General features: G+C 48.6%; 1 protein-coding gene across 1 annotated transcript in view; it reads left to right on the forward strand.

Annotated features, from left to right (window-relative positions):
* Window positions 1–18,808, forward strand: part of LOC143011967 (A disintegrin and metalloproteinase with thrombospondin motifs 2-like) — an 87,018-nt gene that overhangs the window by 26,765 nt on the left and 41,445 nt on the right. The window contains exon 3 of the mRNA XM_076164990.1: window positions 13,805–13,976. Coding sequence (XP_076021105.1) covers window positions 13,805–13,976 — 172 coding nt within the window. The remainder of the gene's footprint in view (window positions 1–13,804; window positions 13,977–18,808) is intronic.

The raw sequence follows: 18,808 nt of genomic DNA on the forward strand, positions 1-18,808 counted from the left end.
TCCGAAGTTTTGTGGTTGGAATCAAAGCGTCATATCTGTCAGTAGAAACAAAGCCGGCTATTAGTCATGTACACATCCTCCCTGCTGCTGTGTGAAGGTTTACGTGATGTTTCCATGAGCACATGAGAGAAGACACCAAGCCATTAGAGGAGCCTGAATGTATTCAATAGGTGTCATCATACTTAATTATCAAGTTCAAGTCTTTATATAGGTTAGAATAGGGAGGGAGCAGGTATGAAACGTTATCAAAGACACTAAACGTGAGTCTTGGGGCTTAAAGAAATGCACATTAGGAGCATGCATGAGCTGTCAGTAAGTCTGTTTTCACTCAGTGTGCATAGTGGTGTTGCAAATTTAACATTGTGTAGTGGATTCAGCTGTAACCTGCTAAATGGATGCCATGTTATTGACCTTGTTTTGACTTAATTTCACTGCAAAAATGTTGTTAAAATTCACTTAAAAGCATTGCAAAGATTTCAAATGACATTAATTCCCCTTTGTGTTGTTTCTTCACACGTTTAAACTGTCCAGGAAACATTGCAACACTAAATATGTACGCGCTTCACCATTAAACCCCCTTGCCAGAAAGTGATCTTCACCCTTTTGTTAATTGCTTCCCAAACGATCCCGCCACATAATTAAGAGAGCCCAAAAAAAACGTGTTACTGGATGACGTCGCCGAGCTGCAGCGTGGAGCCGCGACACGTTTCTGCCACGTGACCGTCCATCTTGTCGTTAGGGGGGGGAAAACACGCCGCACACCCACTGCGGTCCAGGTGTGCTGCTGTCTGGCCGCGAGCGTAGCAGCAGCAGTGTGCAGAGCTGTGGCGCCGTCTCCCCCTCGTACGTCCGTCTGGACCACTCCCTTTTTTCTCACCCCACCTGAAAACGACTCCCACCACGCCGTTTTCTTTCTTTTCTTTTTTTTTTGGCTCCTGTTCCTCCTCCTCATCGCCGACTCTGTCCAGGTTTGGAGCGGTCGGGTCCAAAGCCTGTCTGTCTGTTGTGTCTGAGCTAATTAAAGCTGAATTATTGATACTCTGGTGAATTATTCAGAGGGGATAATTAGAGCTGGAGACAATGGTAAACACAGGTAGAGCGGCTCCACACAAAAGGAGCCAGGGAGGAGAGGGAGGTATGGCCTTTATGTCCCTGGCTCCGTGCCAGCTCTCTCTCTCTCTCTCTCTCTCTCTCTCTCTCTCTCTCTCTCTCTCTCTCTGTCTCTCTCTCTCTCTCTCTCTGCCCCCTCCCTCCTGATTCATCTGCTTCCCTCCATGTTTATATCATTGCCATCACTTCTCCTGCGATGTCCCCGTCCTTGACTCTGCAGCGTACTGTTACTTTCCCCCTTTTCCTTTCCTTTGCTTCCCTCCTTTTGCTACCTTCCTCCGCTGCGCCCCTCCGCCCCCCAACCCCCCGCCCCTCCTCCTCATCTGCACCTGCTCTTTACTCCTATCCTCTGTGCCGCACCCATTATTTTCTTACAGACTTTCCTCCTCTCTCTCTCTCTCTCTCTCTCTCTCTCTCTCTCTCTCTCTCTCTCTCTCCCTCCCCGTACCTTCCCCCTGTTGCTATGACATTAGCTAGCTGTAGCGGTGTCAGGCCGGCCTTGAGGGATGAGACTAAAGAGCTAAGTATTGCTCTTTTCATTTAATTACTCCTCCCTCTCTCTCTCTCTCTCTCTCTTCACTTCCCTACCGGCCTCAGCCCCCCCGCCCCCTCCTCCCCCCTATGTTGCACCCCGCCTTCCTCTCTGCTGCTCCCTCACCTCTCATCCCGACTCCTCGCCCGTCATCTTCCTCTGTTTCTACCTGTCTCTCCGCCGCCGTGTCACTTTGTGCGGCTCTCCCTCGTGCCTGTCTGTATGCGAAAGAGGAGACAAGGAGGGGGGGAGAGACAAGGAGGGGGGACGTGAAATCACACCCACATCCTTCCTACAAAAAAAATAAACGGTCCGGGCCGTGGAGAAAACTCCGCCCTGTAGCCTCTCGCTCCACAATGCCGAATTTTTGTTGTTTTTGTTATTTTCTTCCTGTTTTTGTGCCTGAATGAAGTGAGGCACAGAAACCCGCGGAAGCATTGTGTTCCGCAGTGTGAGGCACGTGTGTGTGAGTGTGTGTGTGTGTGTGTGTGTGCAAGCGTGCCAGTGTTTGTTTTGGCCTAGGCTTAACCTTGATTAACTTGGTGACGGTGAGAATCCTCATTAGCGGTGGATTGGATGAAACTGTTGGGGAGCAGCATTGTCCTTAGGCGCGCGCACACACACACACACACACACACACACACACACAGATGCCAATGCACCACTCCGTACTAGAGCTTGCATGCACCTGCTGACACCTGTGCTTATGCAAGATCTCATACATAAGCCTCATGTACACACACACACACACACACACACACACACACACACACACACACACACACACACACACACACACACACACACACACAGAGGCTCCTTCTGAGTACATCTCAGTCTCATGGCCCCCCACTCAGTTGTCTCGCCTCACCTTCTGTTTAGTGTTTTTTCTCTCCCACACACATTCTGCCTCTTCCCCCCGTCTCTGTCTTCCTCTCTCTGTTCTGCCCACCAGACAGACCTCGCAGACCTCACTGCGCACCGGGTTCCTCTGGGGAGGGAGCGTGATAGTCGCCCTCTGGTGGTCGCGTTCCTACGCCAGAATAGAAAACGGAAATTTACGCGAGAAAAAAAAGAAGAAAAGCTGCAGAATCGTCTGTGTTTGTAGGTTTCAGGTGTGTGTGTCAGCGTCGCAATGGATGCAGACGATCATGCGTGGAAGGTTACTTCATCATAGCCAGGGACATTTGGAGGGCGCATACCTCTGCCAAGGCCGATTACCCCTCCAATCACAAACTAACCCATGAATCAAACTTTAGCCCGGCTTGGTCCCGACACGCTACATGTCAAATTGTGTGACCATTGGCGCAGAATTGTCAGAGGAGTTGCCAAATAAAGGTGCAAAGGGGCGTGGCCTGTGTCGATTGAAAGAAACAGACCCAAGATTGATTTATAGCTCGAAACGTTACGAAACCCAGCCCACTGACTGATTCAGACTGCTGAATGTGACTGTGGAGATGAGATCAAGTCTCTAAGTGTCCATGTTTCACACCACATTTCTGTATATTAAAATGGTCAATGAAGAAGCTTTTTCATCAGCTGTTTCTTTGAATTCCTCCCAGGTTTTGTGCCAGATTTTATGCCGCGCTATCTGAATTAGTGTGTGATTTGGCAACACTTCAGGATGCAGTGTTGCCGTTTCCATTCAGAAGATCTCCTACGTCTCGCTCGGGCTTTACAGCGTTTCCACTTGGTGACCAGAGAGTTGAGTTGGAGGAAGAACAAAGAGGCTCTGTTATCCTCACGCCCTAACTTTCTCTACACTCCTATTGTTCCCTTTAATTTCTCCAGAATGTTTCACGTGCCAGTGCGCAGACAGACAGACACATACACACACAGACAGACACACGCCGTCGTGCATACTGTACTGTGTGCGCTCTCGTCCTTGCGGTTTCACGAGGGCTGGTATAAATATCTCCTCTTTTGCATTTGAGCGGCTGATGTTAAGTGGCGTGTAAACAATCCAAAGAGTCTCTTGTTGGTTCTTGATAAATGTCGTAGCTGGAGGAGATATCAACAGCCACTCCTGACGGCGGGTACAGTGCGGTGTGTAAAAGACGAGGGTTAAATATGAAACGTGTTGTGTGAATTGAGATACAACAGGACTGAAGGTTGCGACATTTGCAGCTCTTGCAAATGATATCACAGAATGAATGAGCCGGAGCGAGGACGGAACACTGTCGAATTTTGTCCTTTTCAATTGAATTCTATACGGTTGTTACCCTGCATGTGCCATGTGAGGGCTCAATCCAAGCTTCAGGCAGGCAAACGGAATAATTTTCCTCCCTATGGAGATGATAACAAATTGCCAGTTAGCTTTAAGTGATACAGATAGGAAAGTTGATCTGTATAAGTGTAAATAGTGTGTGCAGCACTGCAGGCTGGTAGACTGTATGTCTATCAAAATACTATATACACAACATGCTGTATATACTTACAATCCCTCTGGATGAATACGATGAACTGGGTCATAATGAATGAATATATAGATAAATAGATAAAAGACAGCAGGACATTGGAACAGTCAATTTCTTGGTATTTAACAAACCAAATTTGATCAATAACAGATTTATCACCACTCAGATCCATTAATCTATAATGTAAATTGTTCCAAATCTGAACTTTTTGTAGTAAGAGAAGCCCCCTTTCCCCATCAACGCACGCACGCACGCACGCACGCACGCACGCACGCACGCACGCACGCACGCACGCACGCACGCACGCACGCACGCACGCACGCACGCACGCACGCACGCACGCACGCACGCACGCACGCATGCACGCACGCACGCACGCACGCACACACACACAGTACCCATGAATAGTGGTTCGCCCTTGGAAGGTATCAGGCCACAGTGGAGTCCATACCTGGAATTCTTTAAAACCCTGGAATTCTTGGAATACTTGTGCTTGGACTTTGTGTTGGAGGCATGGGAGAGAACGTCACTTTGTCGAGTTGGGACATAGTGTGTAAGGCTGATATGGTATTTGATAGTGAGACGGTTGAATATCTGAAGCTTTTCTTCACCTTCACACTCGGGGCCTAAGTGTGTGATAAAGTTTAAACTCTCTCCTCTTCTCTCCACCTTCATCTATCCAAAAAGCCACATTCATTCTCTCAGTTTCCCACTTTCATTGTTCCGCTCTCCTTTCACTCCCATCTACCTCCGTGGTGGGAAAAACCAGAGAGAGGATAAGAAAATAAGAGGTGAGATGTGAAGAGGGGGGTGAGAAGCATGATAAAGATGAATGCAGTGGTGAGAGAGAGAGCGGATTCCTCTCATCTTTAGCTATAATAACTCATTTGTTCATTCATCATCGAGAAATTGTTAACAAATTGCTCCAATATTGAGAGTTACATGAAGCAAAACCACAATGGACAGCATGCTGATGAAGATGAGGAGTTTAGCCCTGCGTAGTCTTCGTGCTGCAATTCAGCAGGCATCCACCCCATAATCTGACGTGGAACAAACTAGATATCATAAAGACTCCATGCAGATTATGATTGAAGACATTTGATAGCCATCTCACACACGCCTGACATGTAATCAACCTCTAAGTTTGCTGTTATTGCACATTTCGCAGGAGGTGTGAGAGTAATCCAAGGTGTAACTAGACCACCATCAGGTCGATTGATGTTTAATTTTTCTTTTGCATAAGCAAGTGAGTGCACACGTCCAAAATGTCTGGAGACTGGAACGCTAGTTAGGTTCAAATGGGCGGATTGAGAGATAAAGGGAAAGGACTTTGACTTTTGAATCACAAATCAGAGAAACAAAGACCAAATTAGCTCAAGTGGCGCCACCATCAGCCCAACAGGCACCAGAGTTTAATGGGCGTGTCCCTGCAAAGTTGCACGAAAATGAGTTCATGACTTTTGGAGTAATCCTGCTGATAAACAGACCCGACACAGAGAAAAGAACAGAGAAAAGATGGAAGCACACAGCAGCATTCCTGCATATGGATCGATTTGGTGCCACAACACACACACTCACACGAGACAAGACCACACCTTCCTGTCATGTTACACATGTAGGGCATAAGTCTCATCTACTGTCACTCATCCAGAGGAACATTCACGTCTGGAAGCTTCATCTCCTAATGAAGGAGTCGAAGTTGTTATGAAATCAACAGGCAAGTCAGTCCAATCCTGTGATCTTTCCTAACAGCCTCAAGAGACTTGCGCGTGTGTGTGAGGGTGTGTGTAGACCGTGTGTATGTGTTGATTTTTAGCGTTTGTGTCAGCTCGTACGTGCACACGCGTGTGCTCGCTGCTCGCCTGTGTGTGAGGTCGAAAGGGTGGAGAGCAAAGGGGGCAACTCCCAGGGATAGCCAAAGTTCGATTGGCTGGCGTTGATCTCCCTGTGACGTTTTGATTGGCTCTCAGGTCCAGCAGTCAGCGCAGCGAGCAGGTAGGGGAGGGTCTTCACTCGGCTCTGTTGCTAGGTTACAGGTATACCCAATAGATGTGGAGATATAGAGATGGAGTAGAGATAAGGATGTGGATAGGCGTAGATCTGTGTGAGGGCGTGTGTGTGTGTGTGTGTGTGTGTGTGTGTGTGTGTGTGTGTGTGTGTGTGTGTGTGTGTGTGTGTGTGTGCGCGCAAGTATGAGGATGTGTCAGTGTGCGTGTCTGTGTGTGTGTGTGTGTGTGCGTCTGTGTGAGTGTGTCAGTATCAGGGAGGGGTAGAACGGACTGAGGGTCAGGGAGATGGAAGGAGGAGTGAGACAGGGGGAGCAACAACACACAGAGAGAAAAACAGATTTCTGGATATGGAAGTAAAAGGAGGTTTGTTGTGTTTAGTGTTTAAACAGACAAACCTCATCTTCCCACATTCCAACGATCCAAAGCGACAGCTTGTCCAAACAGCAGTAATAGACCCAATATGGAGGGATCTGAAACGGCCCCGGTGTTGATTTATAACTAAAGTGAGCCGAGGAAGAATTTTTTGGGGGGAATCGAGATTTTTATCGATCTGTCCAAAGCGGGACACAAATTAGCAGGTGTGTGTCTGTGTGTGTGTGTGTGTGTTTGAATGATTACTGTCCAGCTGATCCCAGGCCAGCGTTTGGTTTGTAATTCATTAGGGTGCTGTGGTATTAATCACACACTGGTTTAGAGAAGGCTGCTGGAGGAACGGCTCCTCCACTGCACTTAGATTGCAATCATAGAGCGGTCAGTCGCCACTAATCGAGGTCATTTATCAATCCGGAAGACCACACACACAAAATGTGCACACGCTAAAATACAAGCACACACACACTGATCGATGGCTGGGCTGGTGCCGGGCAGGAGGGATTGATGGGTTCTTGGCTGAGTTTGTGTGTGTGTGTGTGTGTGTGTGTGTGTGTGCAGTAAGTATAGAGCGCTCCAGAGGCTGAGTGTCTGTAAAGATTAACCAGTCACTTAAAATGCATGTCAGTCTTGTCACTTATAATAACGTAGATGCACAATATGTCATAATCCTGCTCTTATTCTAACTCGGCTCTTCATCCTAAACACATCGTTGTGTGATCGCGCCTCGCCCAACCTCCATGCAGCTCTCGCTACCCTGAGCTGTGTTTGTATTGAAGATTTGTATTCAGTTTCACAAAGGGATTCACGGAAAAACGACAGAAATACAAATGATCAGAGCTTAAATAATACAACTAATACTCAAGGTCGCATTAGAATTAAAAGAAAATGACTGAATAATGAGAAGAGAGACACAGAAATCCTGCTGCATATGACTTTTTAATGTGGCCTTATATAGATTAAAGTTTCAGTAGCAGTGTAATTGTTTTGCATTCAACACATCACATCACCATCATCATCATCATCATCATCATCACCATCACCATCACCATCACCATCATCATCATCACCATCATCATCACCATCATCATCATCATCATCTCCACTGTAATCATCCAGTTTCACACATTTCTGTTTTCGTCTCCCTGAACCTGCAACATTCGCCACATTGCCAGAATTCCATATTTATCAAATTATTTTGGTTCTTTTTGTTAAAACGATCTTCTTGCTCTCCAACTCACGCAAGAGTAAAATGTGGATTTCCAAGGTTTAAACAAACACTGAGCCCTTTAGGCATTCATTCCCTCTGAGAGCGCCTTTACAGCGCTGCCCCGGGGCCTGTTTGGAGTTCAGAACTTTGCTTAAGGGCACTTTGGCACAGTTAGGGGGCGGGCGCGCTGTTCTGTCAGACACAACACAGCGACATCCTCCGTGTGCCGGCTCGTGTTTTTTTTTTTCCCGATGCGGCCCTGTCCTGCGGGTCGGGATTAAGCGGGATTCTCACCTTCGTCCAGCAAACCTGCCACCCTGTGTAGAACCTCCAGGCTCTGTGCTAATACCTGCGACACACTGAGAGAGGAGACGGTGATGCTCCTGGCGGTCGGGTCTGTAAACATTCCCCACATTAGTCCTCCACTCCTCCATGTTGGTTTAGGCCAAGAACATTTGGCTGTCTGGGAAAGCTGTCAGACTGCCGGGAGAGAGGGAGAGAGAGAGAGAGAGAGAGAGAGAGAGAGTAGAAAGAGTGAGACTGGAAGATAGCGAAGGAGTGGAACAGGCTGGGGGAGGAGGAAGAACCTTTACTGTTTCCACTGCGAGGCCAATCATGGAATTAATCTTATATTTTCCCTTGATATTCCAAGAATTCCTCCATTAGTCACTTTCATGCAGTCGCTTTCATGTTATTTCATTTTCCTGATTTGTTTCTCGGCTGATTCGCTCCCTTCTCGTTCCTGCTGATCCCTAATCTCTGTTTGGAGGGGAAACAGAGGGAGAGAGCTTCTGTCCCGATGAATGACGAGAGGAACCAAAAGAGGGACACGTCACTCTTTCAATCTTCGTCCCCAGACTGAGCGTGTCACCACACTGGAACAAACCAAACATTTCCACGCATCCTGTGGTCACGCCGGCCGCGTCTGACAAACTCCTGCTCTTCACAGGCCCGTACCATCCCCACTCTGTTTATGTCATGCGGGCAGTTGTCCTTCCTTTCTTCTTTTCTTTCTTTCTTTTTCCTACACCTGGTCATCATCTACGCTCTGACAAATCCAGAGGGCCTCAACCTCATGGTGTCCTGAGGATTGGAGCAGGAGAGAAGGAGGATGGAATGTTAGTGGACAAGCCAAAGACAAGAAGAAGAAGAAGAAGCAGCAGGTTATATGGATGAAGAGGAATAGAAGATGACGGAGGAAACTGAGAACCGTCCCCAAAGACGAGGTCACAGACAGTAGATGTGTATGGGCCTGGCCTGGACAGATTTAACCCGACCTGACCCAGACTCTGTGTGTGTGCGTGCGTGAGCGTGTGTGTGAGGGGAGTGTGTGGGTGTGAGTGTGTTTGTTTAGCTGACATGCTGTGTTAGAGAAATGTAGGGCAAAGAAGAACGATTTGCAAATGACTAGGGAGGGAGGGAGGGAGGAAGGAAGCAGGAAAAGGGAGTCTGACTGAGACAGGGCGCATGTATGTGTGTGTGTGTGTGTGTGTGTGTGTGTGTGTGTGTGTGTGTGTGTGTGTGTGTGTGAGTGTGAGTGTGTGTGTGTGTGTGTGTGTGTTTCTTTTTAGTGACCATTTTTAGAGACCACTCTGGGTAATGAGCTGAGAAGGCTGACAGTGACAGGGCTGCATCACTGAGTCCTACACGGCTTAAATCACACTGGCATTAGGCTGCCAACACACACACACACACACACACACACACACACACAGGGGGAGGAAACAGCCCCCCCTCTTCCCCCCTCCCCTCCCTCCCTGTTGCGTGTTTACATTTGATGAGTTTTGTTTGCTGCCTGGGATTGGCGCTCCTCCTCGTCCTTGATGAACATAATTGGCCGATCTTCTCGCTCTTCAGGACGTTAAGCAAATAATTTAATTTGCTTAATGAATCCATCCAAATAGTTCACCTTAATCGCTCTCCCCTCTCTCTCTCTCTCTCTCCTCTCCACCTTTCCCTCCCTGCCAGAGGAGCGAGCGGGAGTCTTTCCATGTTTTTGTCATGAAATTTGAAATTCATCGTCATTTTCAATCCTAATCCAGAACACAAACCTCTGCTAACATAAAGGTTTGATTTGGATGCTGAGCAGATTAAATCAGACGTTTGTCCTGTTAATCTGTGGCGCTGGAGTGTGTCTAATACTTCAAATCAGCTTGTTGCACAACAAGCCGGATTCTCTCATGAATCAAAGAGGGGGTTACACCGTGTGACTCACTCTCCAAAGCTGGATCTGTGTGTGTGTGAGTGTGTGTGTGTGTGAGAGTGTGTGAAGTTAGCCAGCAGTAGCGAGGGTATGAATCAGATCAAACACACACACACACATAGACTGACAACGAGATCAAACACACACACACATGCGCACGCTGAGCTCCAAGCTTGATCGGCTCCGACCGGGTGTGACTTTGATCCTCACCACAACATCCGCTCTGCCTCTCCAACGCGCTCCTTCTCCCGCTCCTCGCCACTCTCACGTGCCCCCACAGGACACTTAGCCCACGCTCAGGTTTCTCCTCACATCTGCAAAAGAAGAAAAACTAAAAAAAGGCCGAGGATCCCTCCCCGTTGTAACCCGACGCCACCCGATGGGGGTTTGTAGCTTCCCGATTTGGAGCTACGGGTCTCCTGTGGGACACCGGTGGTCACAGTCCACCATCTCAGATGACCATGAGGCTAAGAATAACTCTGCACGTGCTCAATGTGTGTTCAATCCCGTCCTGTGTGCACCTGCGTGGTTCGGTTTGACGCCGCCAATTCGCTCACAGGTGTGAACCAAAACAAACACGGCGCTATCGGGAGATAAAGGAACTCTGGAGGGGGGGGGGGGGAGGTTGCGTGGTGAGAATGATCTGGACCAGAGCCACAGGAAAGACAGCATCAGGTGCTTTGTTGGTTCCAGAACACCAGGAGGGCTTGGCTCCTATTTTGAAGGAAGGTCTCTCCGCTCATTCAGATCCAGTTCTCTGTTATTCTTGGTTTGCGGCCCAAAGGATGACTAGAACTCTAAGCATATGCCAAATCCTCTGCTGTCTTGTATTTTATAGCAACATGGCCCCAATGAACTTTTGCTTCTCTTCTTCTTCTTCTTTTAGTCGATTTGTCATCGTCATCAGAAAAAAGGCTTGGACAGGCACAGCAGGGGGCAAGAAGTTAGCATCCTGGCGTGTTTCTATAGGACTTATTCATGAATCTGGAACGTTAACCTCCTTCTGTTTGCCTGTTAATTATCATTGATTCGCCGCGACACTGATTCCCATAATTCTGAGGGTTTCCCGCCGCCTTATACCGAGGGCTCGCGCCGGGTCGCAGACAATCTAATTATTATGCTAATCAAAGCGCGGCAAATGTAACACGCCCTTACTGATCGTCCATACCAATGTGCGTGTTAATGCCCTCCCAAGACATGACAAAGCATCTGGTATTAATCATTAAAAAGCCTCGCCCGTAACAATCAGGCCATTAACGTAAACACAACGGAAGAAAAAGAGGAAGGAGGCCCTCAGAACTCCTGACACGGTGGCATCTGTGTAACTTTTATCTGCCGTCGTTAAGGTTTATGGCCGAGGTGCCGGGTCATATAGGAATGCAGCAGGTGGTGTTTGTTTATTTATGTGCGTATGCAGAGAGAGTCGACGTTAACCAAACAGGAAGTACTCTGGTGTCCTTCTATTTGAAGTATGTGGCGTCTCATATTGGGATAGAAACGGGGGAAAGGAGCTAATTGCAGATGTCGGTTCTAACCTCTTCCTCTTGAATAACTCATGTGCTGCTGCTGCTGCTGCTGGTGTACTGTGGGTGAATGTGAATGTCTCTGTGGTTCTGGACAGAGTGTGTTTGGACCGTAACCCCACCCCCCCCCCCGAGTGCGGCCCTGGCTGCTCCTGGTTTCGGCTGAGATGAAGACAACAGGAACGAGCGCAGACACTTTGATGCTTTATTCGCTTTCACTTTCTGCAAAGGACATGTCCAGTCTCTCTCTCTCTCTCTCTCCCTCTCGCCCGCCCCTACTCACACACACACACACACTCCGGCTCTGATCGATCCAACCACGTCTCCCCGGTCCCGCATGTCATCTTTTTTTTTCTTCTTTGACACAGCTCTCCTCCTCACTGCTTGGTATTCTAGAGCGGGAACGCATGCACCATCGCAAGATCCATCAGCTCCGATCGGAATGCCGCACCACGGCTCGGGGAAATGGAGGGATGAGAGAGAAGGAGAGAGAGAGAGAGAGAGAGAGAGTGAGAGAGAGGGGTGGGGAGATGGAGGGGGAGAGGGGCAAGGGGGAGGGGTAGGAGGGCAGGTCAGCGGCTTGTCGACATCCTTCCGGGACGAAGCCTCCAACTGACAGGAAGAGCGAAAGAGGGAGAGAGAGAGAGAACGAGAGAGAGAGAAAGAGAGACGATAATAAGGCTTTTGATTGCTGAGGAGGCCGCTACTTAAAAAATATCCGTTTCTTCTCACATCGGTCAATTGTGCTAAACCACAGTTTGTCAGAGTCTAGGTATCATTTAGTTTGGACACAGACACAGAAGCATTATGGGTAAATGTGGTCATAGTCGTCGTCGTCGCTCAGTCAAAAGGAGTGACGCACACATGAGCTGCTGTGTGACTCCCATGATCCTTTGGGAGTTGGCAGAAGTATTTTCGGTGTAACACTTATTCCTCCATTTCTCTCACTCACTCACTCACATCCACCAAGTGTTATTTAAAGAGCACGTTTGTTGACACTAAATGCTTAAATATGAAGTATTAAAGAGGCGTTCATCTCAAACATCACCAATAACGGAACAATGAATCACTGCTCTGATCGCCAATGTGCTGTCTGAACAGAAATGTGTGTGTTTTGCCAGTAATCCTACTTGATGAATTGTGTCATTTGGCTGTTTAAGTGGTAATCAGAGCATTCAAACTAGCTGCTTTTCGTGTTAATGTTGGAATATTCAGGAACAAAACCGAGCGCTTCGTTATTTCAATTCATTCAGGCGTGATTATTCTTCTGTCATTTCCTGTCTGGGCTCCTCTGCCCTCCTCACGTCTGCGTTTGACTTTATATATGTCGCAGACGAGGAACCAACACAGAGCGCTAAACTCCACAGACACACACACACACACACACACACTCCAGGCACTCGTCTGAGTCGCTCTAATCAGATTATAAAAATCCATATTAAGTTCCAGCTGTGTGTTAAAAGGTGATATAGTGTATGTGAGGCCCCTGAGTGGGATTCTGTGTCCGTGCGGCGTTCCGTGACACATCCCTCACTGCGTCCTGTGAGAGGAAGAGGAAGAGGAGGGAAGCAGACAGGTGTTGATCGTATCGGTGCCATCGATATGTCTCTGGTCTTCATTTATGACTCTCTGACTTGTGTGATCTTCCTCTCCAAAGCCTCTCTCTCTCCTCTCTCTCCTCTCTGTGTGAGTGTGTGTGTGTGTGTGTGTGTGTGTGTGTTTTCCCCCATGGCTTCCCTCTACAGCAGTGCGTTGCCTTGGTAATTACGAGTTGCCTTAAACAGACAGATGGAATAAGAGAGAGTGACGGGCAATTTTCCCAGTGCCTGTTTTTCCATGTTTGTGCACGCAACTCTGTGTGTGTGTGTGTGTGTGTGTGTGTGTGTGTGTGTGTGTTTGTGTGTGTGTATGGATACTCTGCATGCATGCTTCTTCACTTCTCTCCATCCTTTCCAGTCTCCCTGCTCACTTCCTCTTCTCACTCCCTGCGTGTTTGCTCTTCGTGTAAGTCGGCGCGTGTTTGTGTCGCGCACACGCTTAAGGTGTGTGTGTGTGTGTGTGTTTGTGTGTGTGTGAGGTGGACCCGGCGGGGAATTACCTGACAGAGTGTGTTAGTCCAACATCACAGCGGGACAGTCTCATCTCTTTGCTGTTGTGTCGGCCATTTCGGTTGCCAGGTGTCACTCTTGAGCCCCCCCTCCCTCCCCCCCTGCCCCATGACTGCAGTGTCCCCTCCTCTTCTTCTCTTCCTCCCTGCTTGGCCCAAACAGTTATGCACAAATGGATGATTTTGTCTTGAAACTGTCATGGTGGGATGGGGCGGAAGGAAGGTGTTATCTGTTTAATTCACCTCTCTCTCTCTCTCTCTCTCTCTCTCTCTCTCTCTCTCTCTCTCTCTCTCTCTCTCTCTCTCTCTCTCTCTACCTTTCAGGCCGGCATGATCAGGACGGAGAACGAGGAGTTCTTCATCGAGCCTGTGGAGAGGGGCGACGGAACGATCGAGGAAGAGGAGAAGGGAGGAGGGAGGACACACGTGGTCTATCGCTCCTCGGCGGTGAAGAAAGCGCCCGTTAGCAGCACGGCAGCAGACCACCACCCCAGAGGTCAGTTGGTCTCCACCTCCACCCAATGCTTCACACACGCACACGCGCACACACACACGTGCTTCACAACTGCTTTTCCGTTTTCACCAACAAGGAGCAGCAGACGTGTGGAAAACGAGAGGTCGAGCAAAAACCAGCGATAACAAACACACACACACACACACACACACACACACACACACACACACACACACACACACACACACACACACACCTGTAATACGGCTTTGTTATGACGCAGGCCTCAGCGCTCTGCACGGCACATTAACATCTGAAAACACACGGACGCTGCCCCTTAAATAAACTAACAGAAGTATTTCAGACGCTCCCTGGTTATGTAATCACACCCATTTAATGTAAGACAGCAAGTCTGCACTCAAAAACATTACACCTACACACACACACACACACACACACATACTCTGAATGCATCCTGGTGTCGCTTCACTCATTTCCAGTGAGTGATGTGATTGACATTTGCACACAAACAAGTGCATTTGAAGCTGAAGAGTGTTTGCTCCATGTGATGCATTCAGGGTACCGCTGAACCCTTGACAATAACAACACGCACACTGTGTACACACTGATCACAGCTATGAAACTGAAGGACAACAATAAAAAAAATACACAACCCGTCCACTTTAACGCAGCTGCAGCACGGACAGGAAACGTCAGGTCTTGCTTTCAAATTGTTAACAAAATGAAATGCAAATGAGTTTCCACGTGTAGGGATGAATACAGCAGGCGGGGATGTGAGATGCATTCAAGTGTCCACATATTCAGTGTGTGTGTGTGTGATGTGATGGAGGTGGACTTGAGATCATTTTGAGCTGAGATAACACAACATGTCAGCTGCATGTCAGAGGGAATGATGGGAGGAATCACCATGCAGTGCTCCTCCCAGGCTTCGTCCGTGTGTGTGTGCGTGTGTGTAGACGTGACTGTCCAATCACTTCCAGTCATCTGATGCCTAGAGGTCAATCAATCATGACCTCGACCTGGGGCGACGAGTCTGCCTCTCAACCCGAAGATCAAAGTAAAAATACTCTGTTTCTGGTGTAACACGGGCTGCGGGCGAGCGAGAGAGCGAGAGAGCGCGATGCGATGGATGAGATCCGCCGTCGTCCTATTCTGAGCCGTCGACTCAAGAATGTCTAATAATACACAGGGAGAGAAAGAGAGTTTCCATAGGAACACCCAGCGAGGACAGACTGCTTTAGAGTAACACTGATCTGCTCCCACTGTTACCGATACCTGACACACACACACACACACACACCAGCACAGCCCTGCACACACACACACACGGAAAACCTATAGAAAAGCACACACACACACAGACACATACAGTACAGGCTACACTCACAAACACACACACACACAATACGTCTCACTGCTCCTTGTTGCCTTTGAATCTTTCTTTCTAATGAAGAGTGGGGTGCAGATCAATAGCGTAGGAGAACAGGCCACAGTGTGTGTGTGTGTGTGTGTGTGTGTGTTTGTGCGAGTGTGTGAGTGTGTGTGCACATGCTTGCATGCATGGCGTGGGCACGAGTTCTGTGGTCGTCTGGCTTTGAGAGCTGAGAGTTTAAAAACTAAGCCGACAGACAGACAGACAGCAGACAGACGGGCAGGCAGGCAGACTCTCTCTCTCTCTCTCCCTCTCTCTCTCTCTGCCTTGTTTACCATTTGATCTTTTATCTCCTTAGCTCCCCCAGACCACAACAGTGTTATGTAAACACAGATTTACCTCCCAGTCATTACATCATTATTTGTCATTTGTAATAACAGAGGAAGGACATCATGCACTTTCCCCTCTCCTTCCTTCCTTCCTTCCTTCCTTCCTTCCTTCCTCTCACCCTTCCTCCCACCAGTGTACACCTACACACACCCCCTACACCCCCCCCCCCCCCCCCCCCCCCCCACCTCCATTCTCCTACCACAGACAATCACTCCTCCCTGCAGATCAATCATCGACATTAGCAAATTAATTAATAATCAATCAATCATATCTGGTAGATGTTCCTTCACACAGCCCGTCGTAATGCGCCGCCAATTACTGCACGCCCGACTCATTTCCTGGCTAAAGACGGAGGAGGGCAAGGTTATATTTAGCCAGGTGATAGAGGAGCCGGAGAGGGAGAGAGAAAAAAGGAGGAAGAGGAGGAGGAGGAGGAGGAGGGACCAGAATTGATCGGTTTCTTACACCATAAGCCGAGCGAGGTGTGAATCAATGTCCTAAGTGGAGGGTGCAAGCTTTATTATTAATGTGGCACATTTGTCAATTAATCGGCTCGGCGATAGAAAACGATGGATTGCCGCTCATTTCTGCTGGGCGGACAGAGCGCCATCGCTCAATCTGTCTCCCCTCCGTCCCCCCGACTTCTTACAATCTCATTCCATCTCCTCTTCTATCTGTGTTTTTTATCCGCTCCTTCTTGTCGCTCTAATTCACTTTCCTCCCCCCCCTCTATGCGCTCCTTTTCTTCTTCTACAAACTCTTTTCGCTCTCCCACTTCCTCCCCTCCCCTCCTCTCCCCTCCCCTCCCTTCGCCTGTGTTCCTCTGCGTCTCGCGGGGTCGGACGGAAGAGAGAAAGAGGCGTTTAGCACGTCGGTCTTTTGTCCAGGGACGCCGCAAGACAAAACTGTGTGCGAGCTCCGGGCCCCCGCAAGCGTGTGTGTGCATGTCAGCGCAGTGTTCTGTCCAGGGGTTTCGAGACAAGCCCAGACAGATGGACTACCAGAGGGCTCTTTTTCCCATAATGCCCCTCACCTCGTCCACCGCCTGGATCACGCTCCCACGTTAAACAGTCAGGAAATAAAGTCGGCGGTCTATTAAAGTAGTAAACACTTCTTCTGTGCTCAGTCTACTCCTGAGCCGTGTTCTCGTCTCGTCTCGTCTCTCTCCTCGCGTCCTTCGCTTGTTTTCCGTGACATTTCAGCGATTTGCATTGTTCTCCAGGCTCCCCGCTGCCTCTGGGGTATAGCGATTGCAATTAGCCGGCGGGGCCAACGCCAGGCGGTGAGACAGGACCCCACGCATCTGCACAAAGACGGCGTTTGTTTCATCCCTCAGGCGCCGACGCTTTTCTGCTGCTCTCCTCTGTGCTGTGCTAACCTGCGCTGTGCCGCCGCTCTGCCAGGCCGGAGCAGAGAGGAACTTGGAGAGGGTCAAACAGAGGCCAGTGCCACTTGGTACATTGGTCACTTGTATCCAGAGGAGGGTCTTCCCCTGAGAACCCTCTCTCCCTCTCCCTCTCCCTCTCTCTCTCTGCCTCTTTCTCACTTCCTATCCCTCTCGTTTCTCTCCATGCCTGGCTCGCTCCGGCTCTCTCTCCCTTTCTGCGGATGTGACACAAGGATATGGTGCAAGGGTTTCAAGAGGAGACTCATGACTAAGCACTTAGAGATACAAGCACACACACACACACACACACACAATTCGCAAATGGCCTGAGCTCACCTTCAGTATGTAAAAGAGGCTCCCAGCAGACACTTTGGCTCTGCTTGACTCAGAAAGATGATGTCGCTCTCATGAGGCTTATTTAAGTGATGAAGCTCAAACACCCATGGAGGAGAAATCCTGATTACCCAGCGCCTCAAAGTGAATGTGGACAAATGTTGAATAGAAGCTGCAGTTGTTAAGATGAGCCTCTTTATAACTGTACTTATGGCCCGACTAACACTGCATCCATTACCATTACCAAACCCACACACACACGCACACACACATTCCAGCACATTCTTACCCTCGCACTCTCACCCCAAAGTGGCTGTCTAAGCCCTGTGTGTGTGTGTGTGTGTGTGTGTGTGTGTGTGTGTGTGAGTCAAACCAAGGAACCTCCTGCCTGTAAATGAGAGAGGTGCGCCTCCATATATAGCGTAGATAAATAATGTCTCTCTCCATGAACTAACCCCCAAAAAAAAGTGGACTCCAGATTGTGGAATTAGAAAGTGTAACTGTTACAGTAGAGAGAGTGATGGGGCTCCTAAACTCAGTCTATGTCTATCAAAATGCTAAGTAAGTAAGTCATTGTTTATCTTTAGATAACTGGAATATCTCTTTAATTTGTAAAGAGTGAGAGGAATTCAAAGTGAATGTTAAGTGAAGGCTGCGACTCTGCTCTCCTCAGAAAATACAACACTTTGTCTGGAGTGTTCTGTGAAGGATTTAGCTGAGATTTCTCGTTCAATCTTCAAATGTTTGACAATGATAAAGAACAGATCAGCCGGAGCCTCGTGCTGGTCTCACATCAGCTGGTCTCACATCAGCTGGTTATGTTTATGTACACACATTAACTTGTAGTACTCTAAGAGTGTGTGTGTGTGTGTGTGTGTGTGTGTGTGTGTGTGTGTTGTATTGAAGAGTGCAGATCAGCAGATCAGTCTTGTTCCCTCATGCAGACTTACATCTACCTGAACTTGCAGACATGCGGAGACATACACACACCAAAGAACCAACACACCTGCAAAATACATTCTCACATGCGACACACACACACACACACACACACACACACACACACACACACACACAGATACAGTATATACTGTATGTGTGAATTAGTGCTAGGCCAGGTGTACCTCAGGGAGGAAATTACAGTGCTGGGAGGGGAAGTATTTCAGCAGCCAGCTGCTTCCTCTCTCTCCCTCTCTCTCTCTCTCTCTCTCCCTCTCTATCTCTATCTCTCTCTTTCTCCCTCTCTCTCTCTCTCTCTGGCTGTATCCCTTGGAGAGCGCGACTGGCTTATTAACACTCTCTGTGCGTGTCGGGCTTGTGTGTGTGTGTGTGTGTGTGTGTGTGTGTGTGTGTGTGTGTGTGTGTGTGCGT

The sequence above is a fragment of the Genypterus blacodes genome, unplaced genomic scaffold, assembly GCF_046128005.1.
Source record: "Genypterus blacodes isolate CSIRO-AG114 ecotype Tasmania unplaced genomic scaffold, CSIRO-AGI_Gbla_v1 ptg000139l_1, whole genome shotgun sequence".
Lineage (NCBI taxonomy): Eukaryota > Metazoa > Chordata > Actinopteri > Ophidiiformes > Ophidiidae > Genypterus > Genypterus blacodes.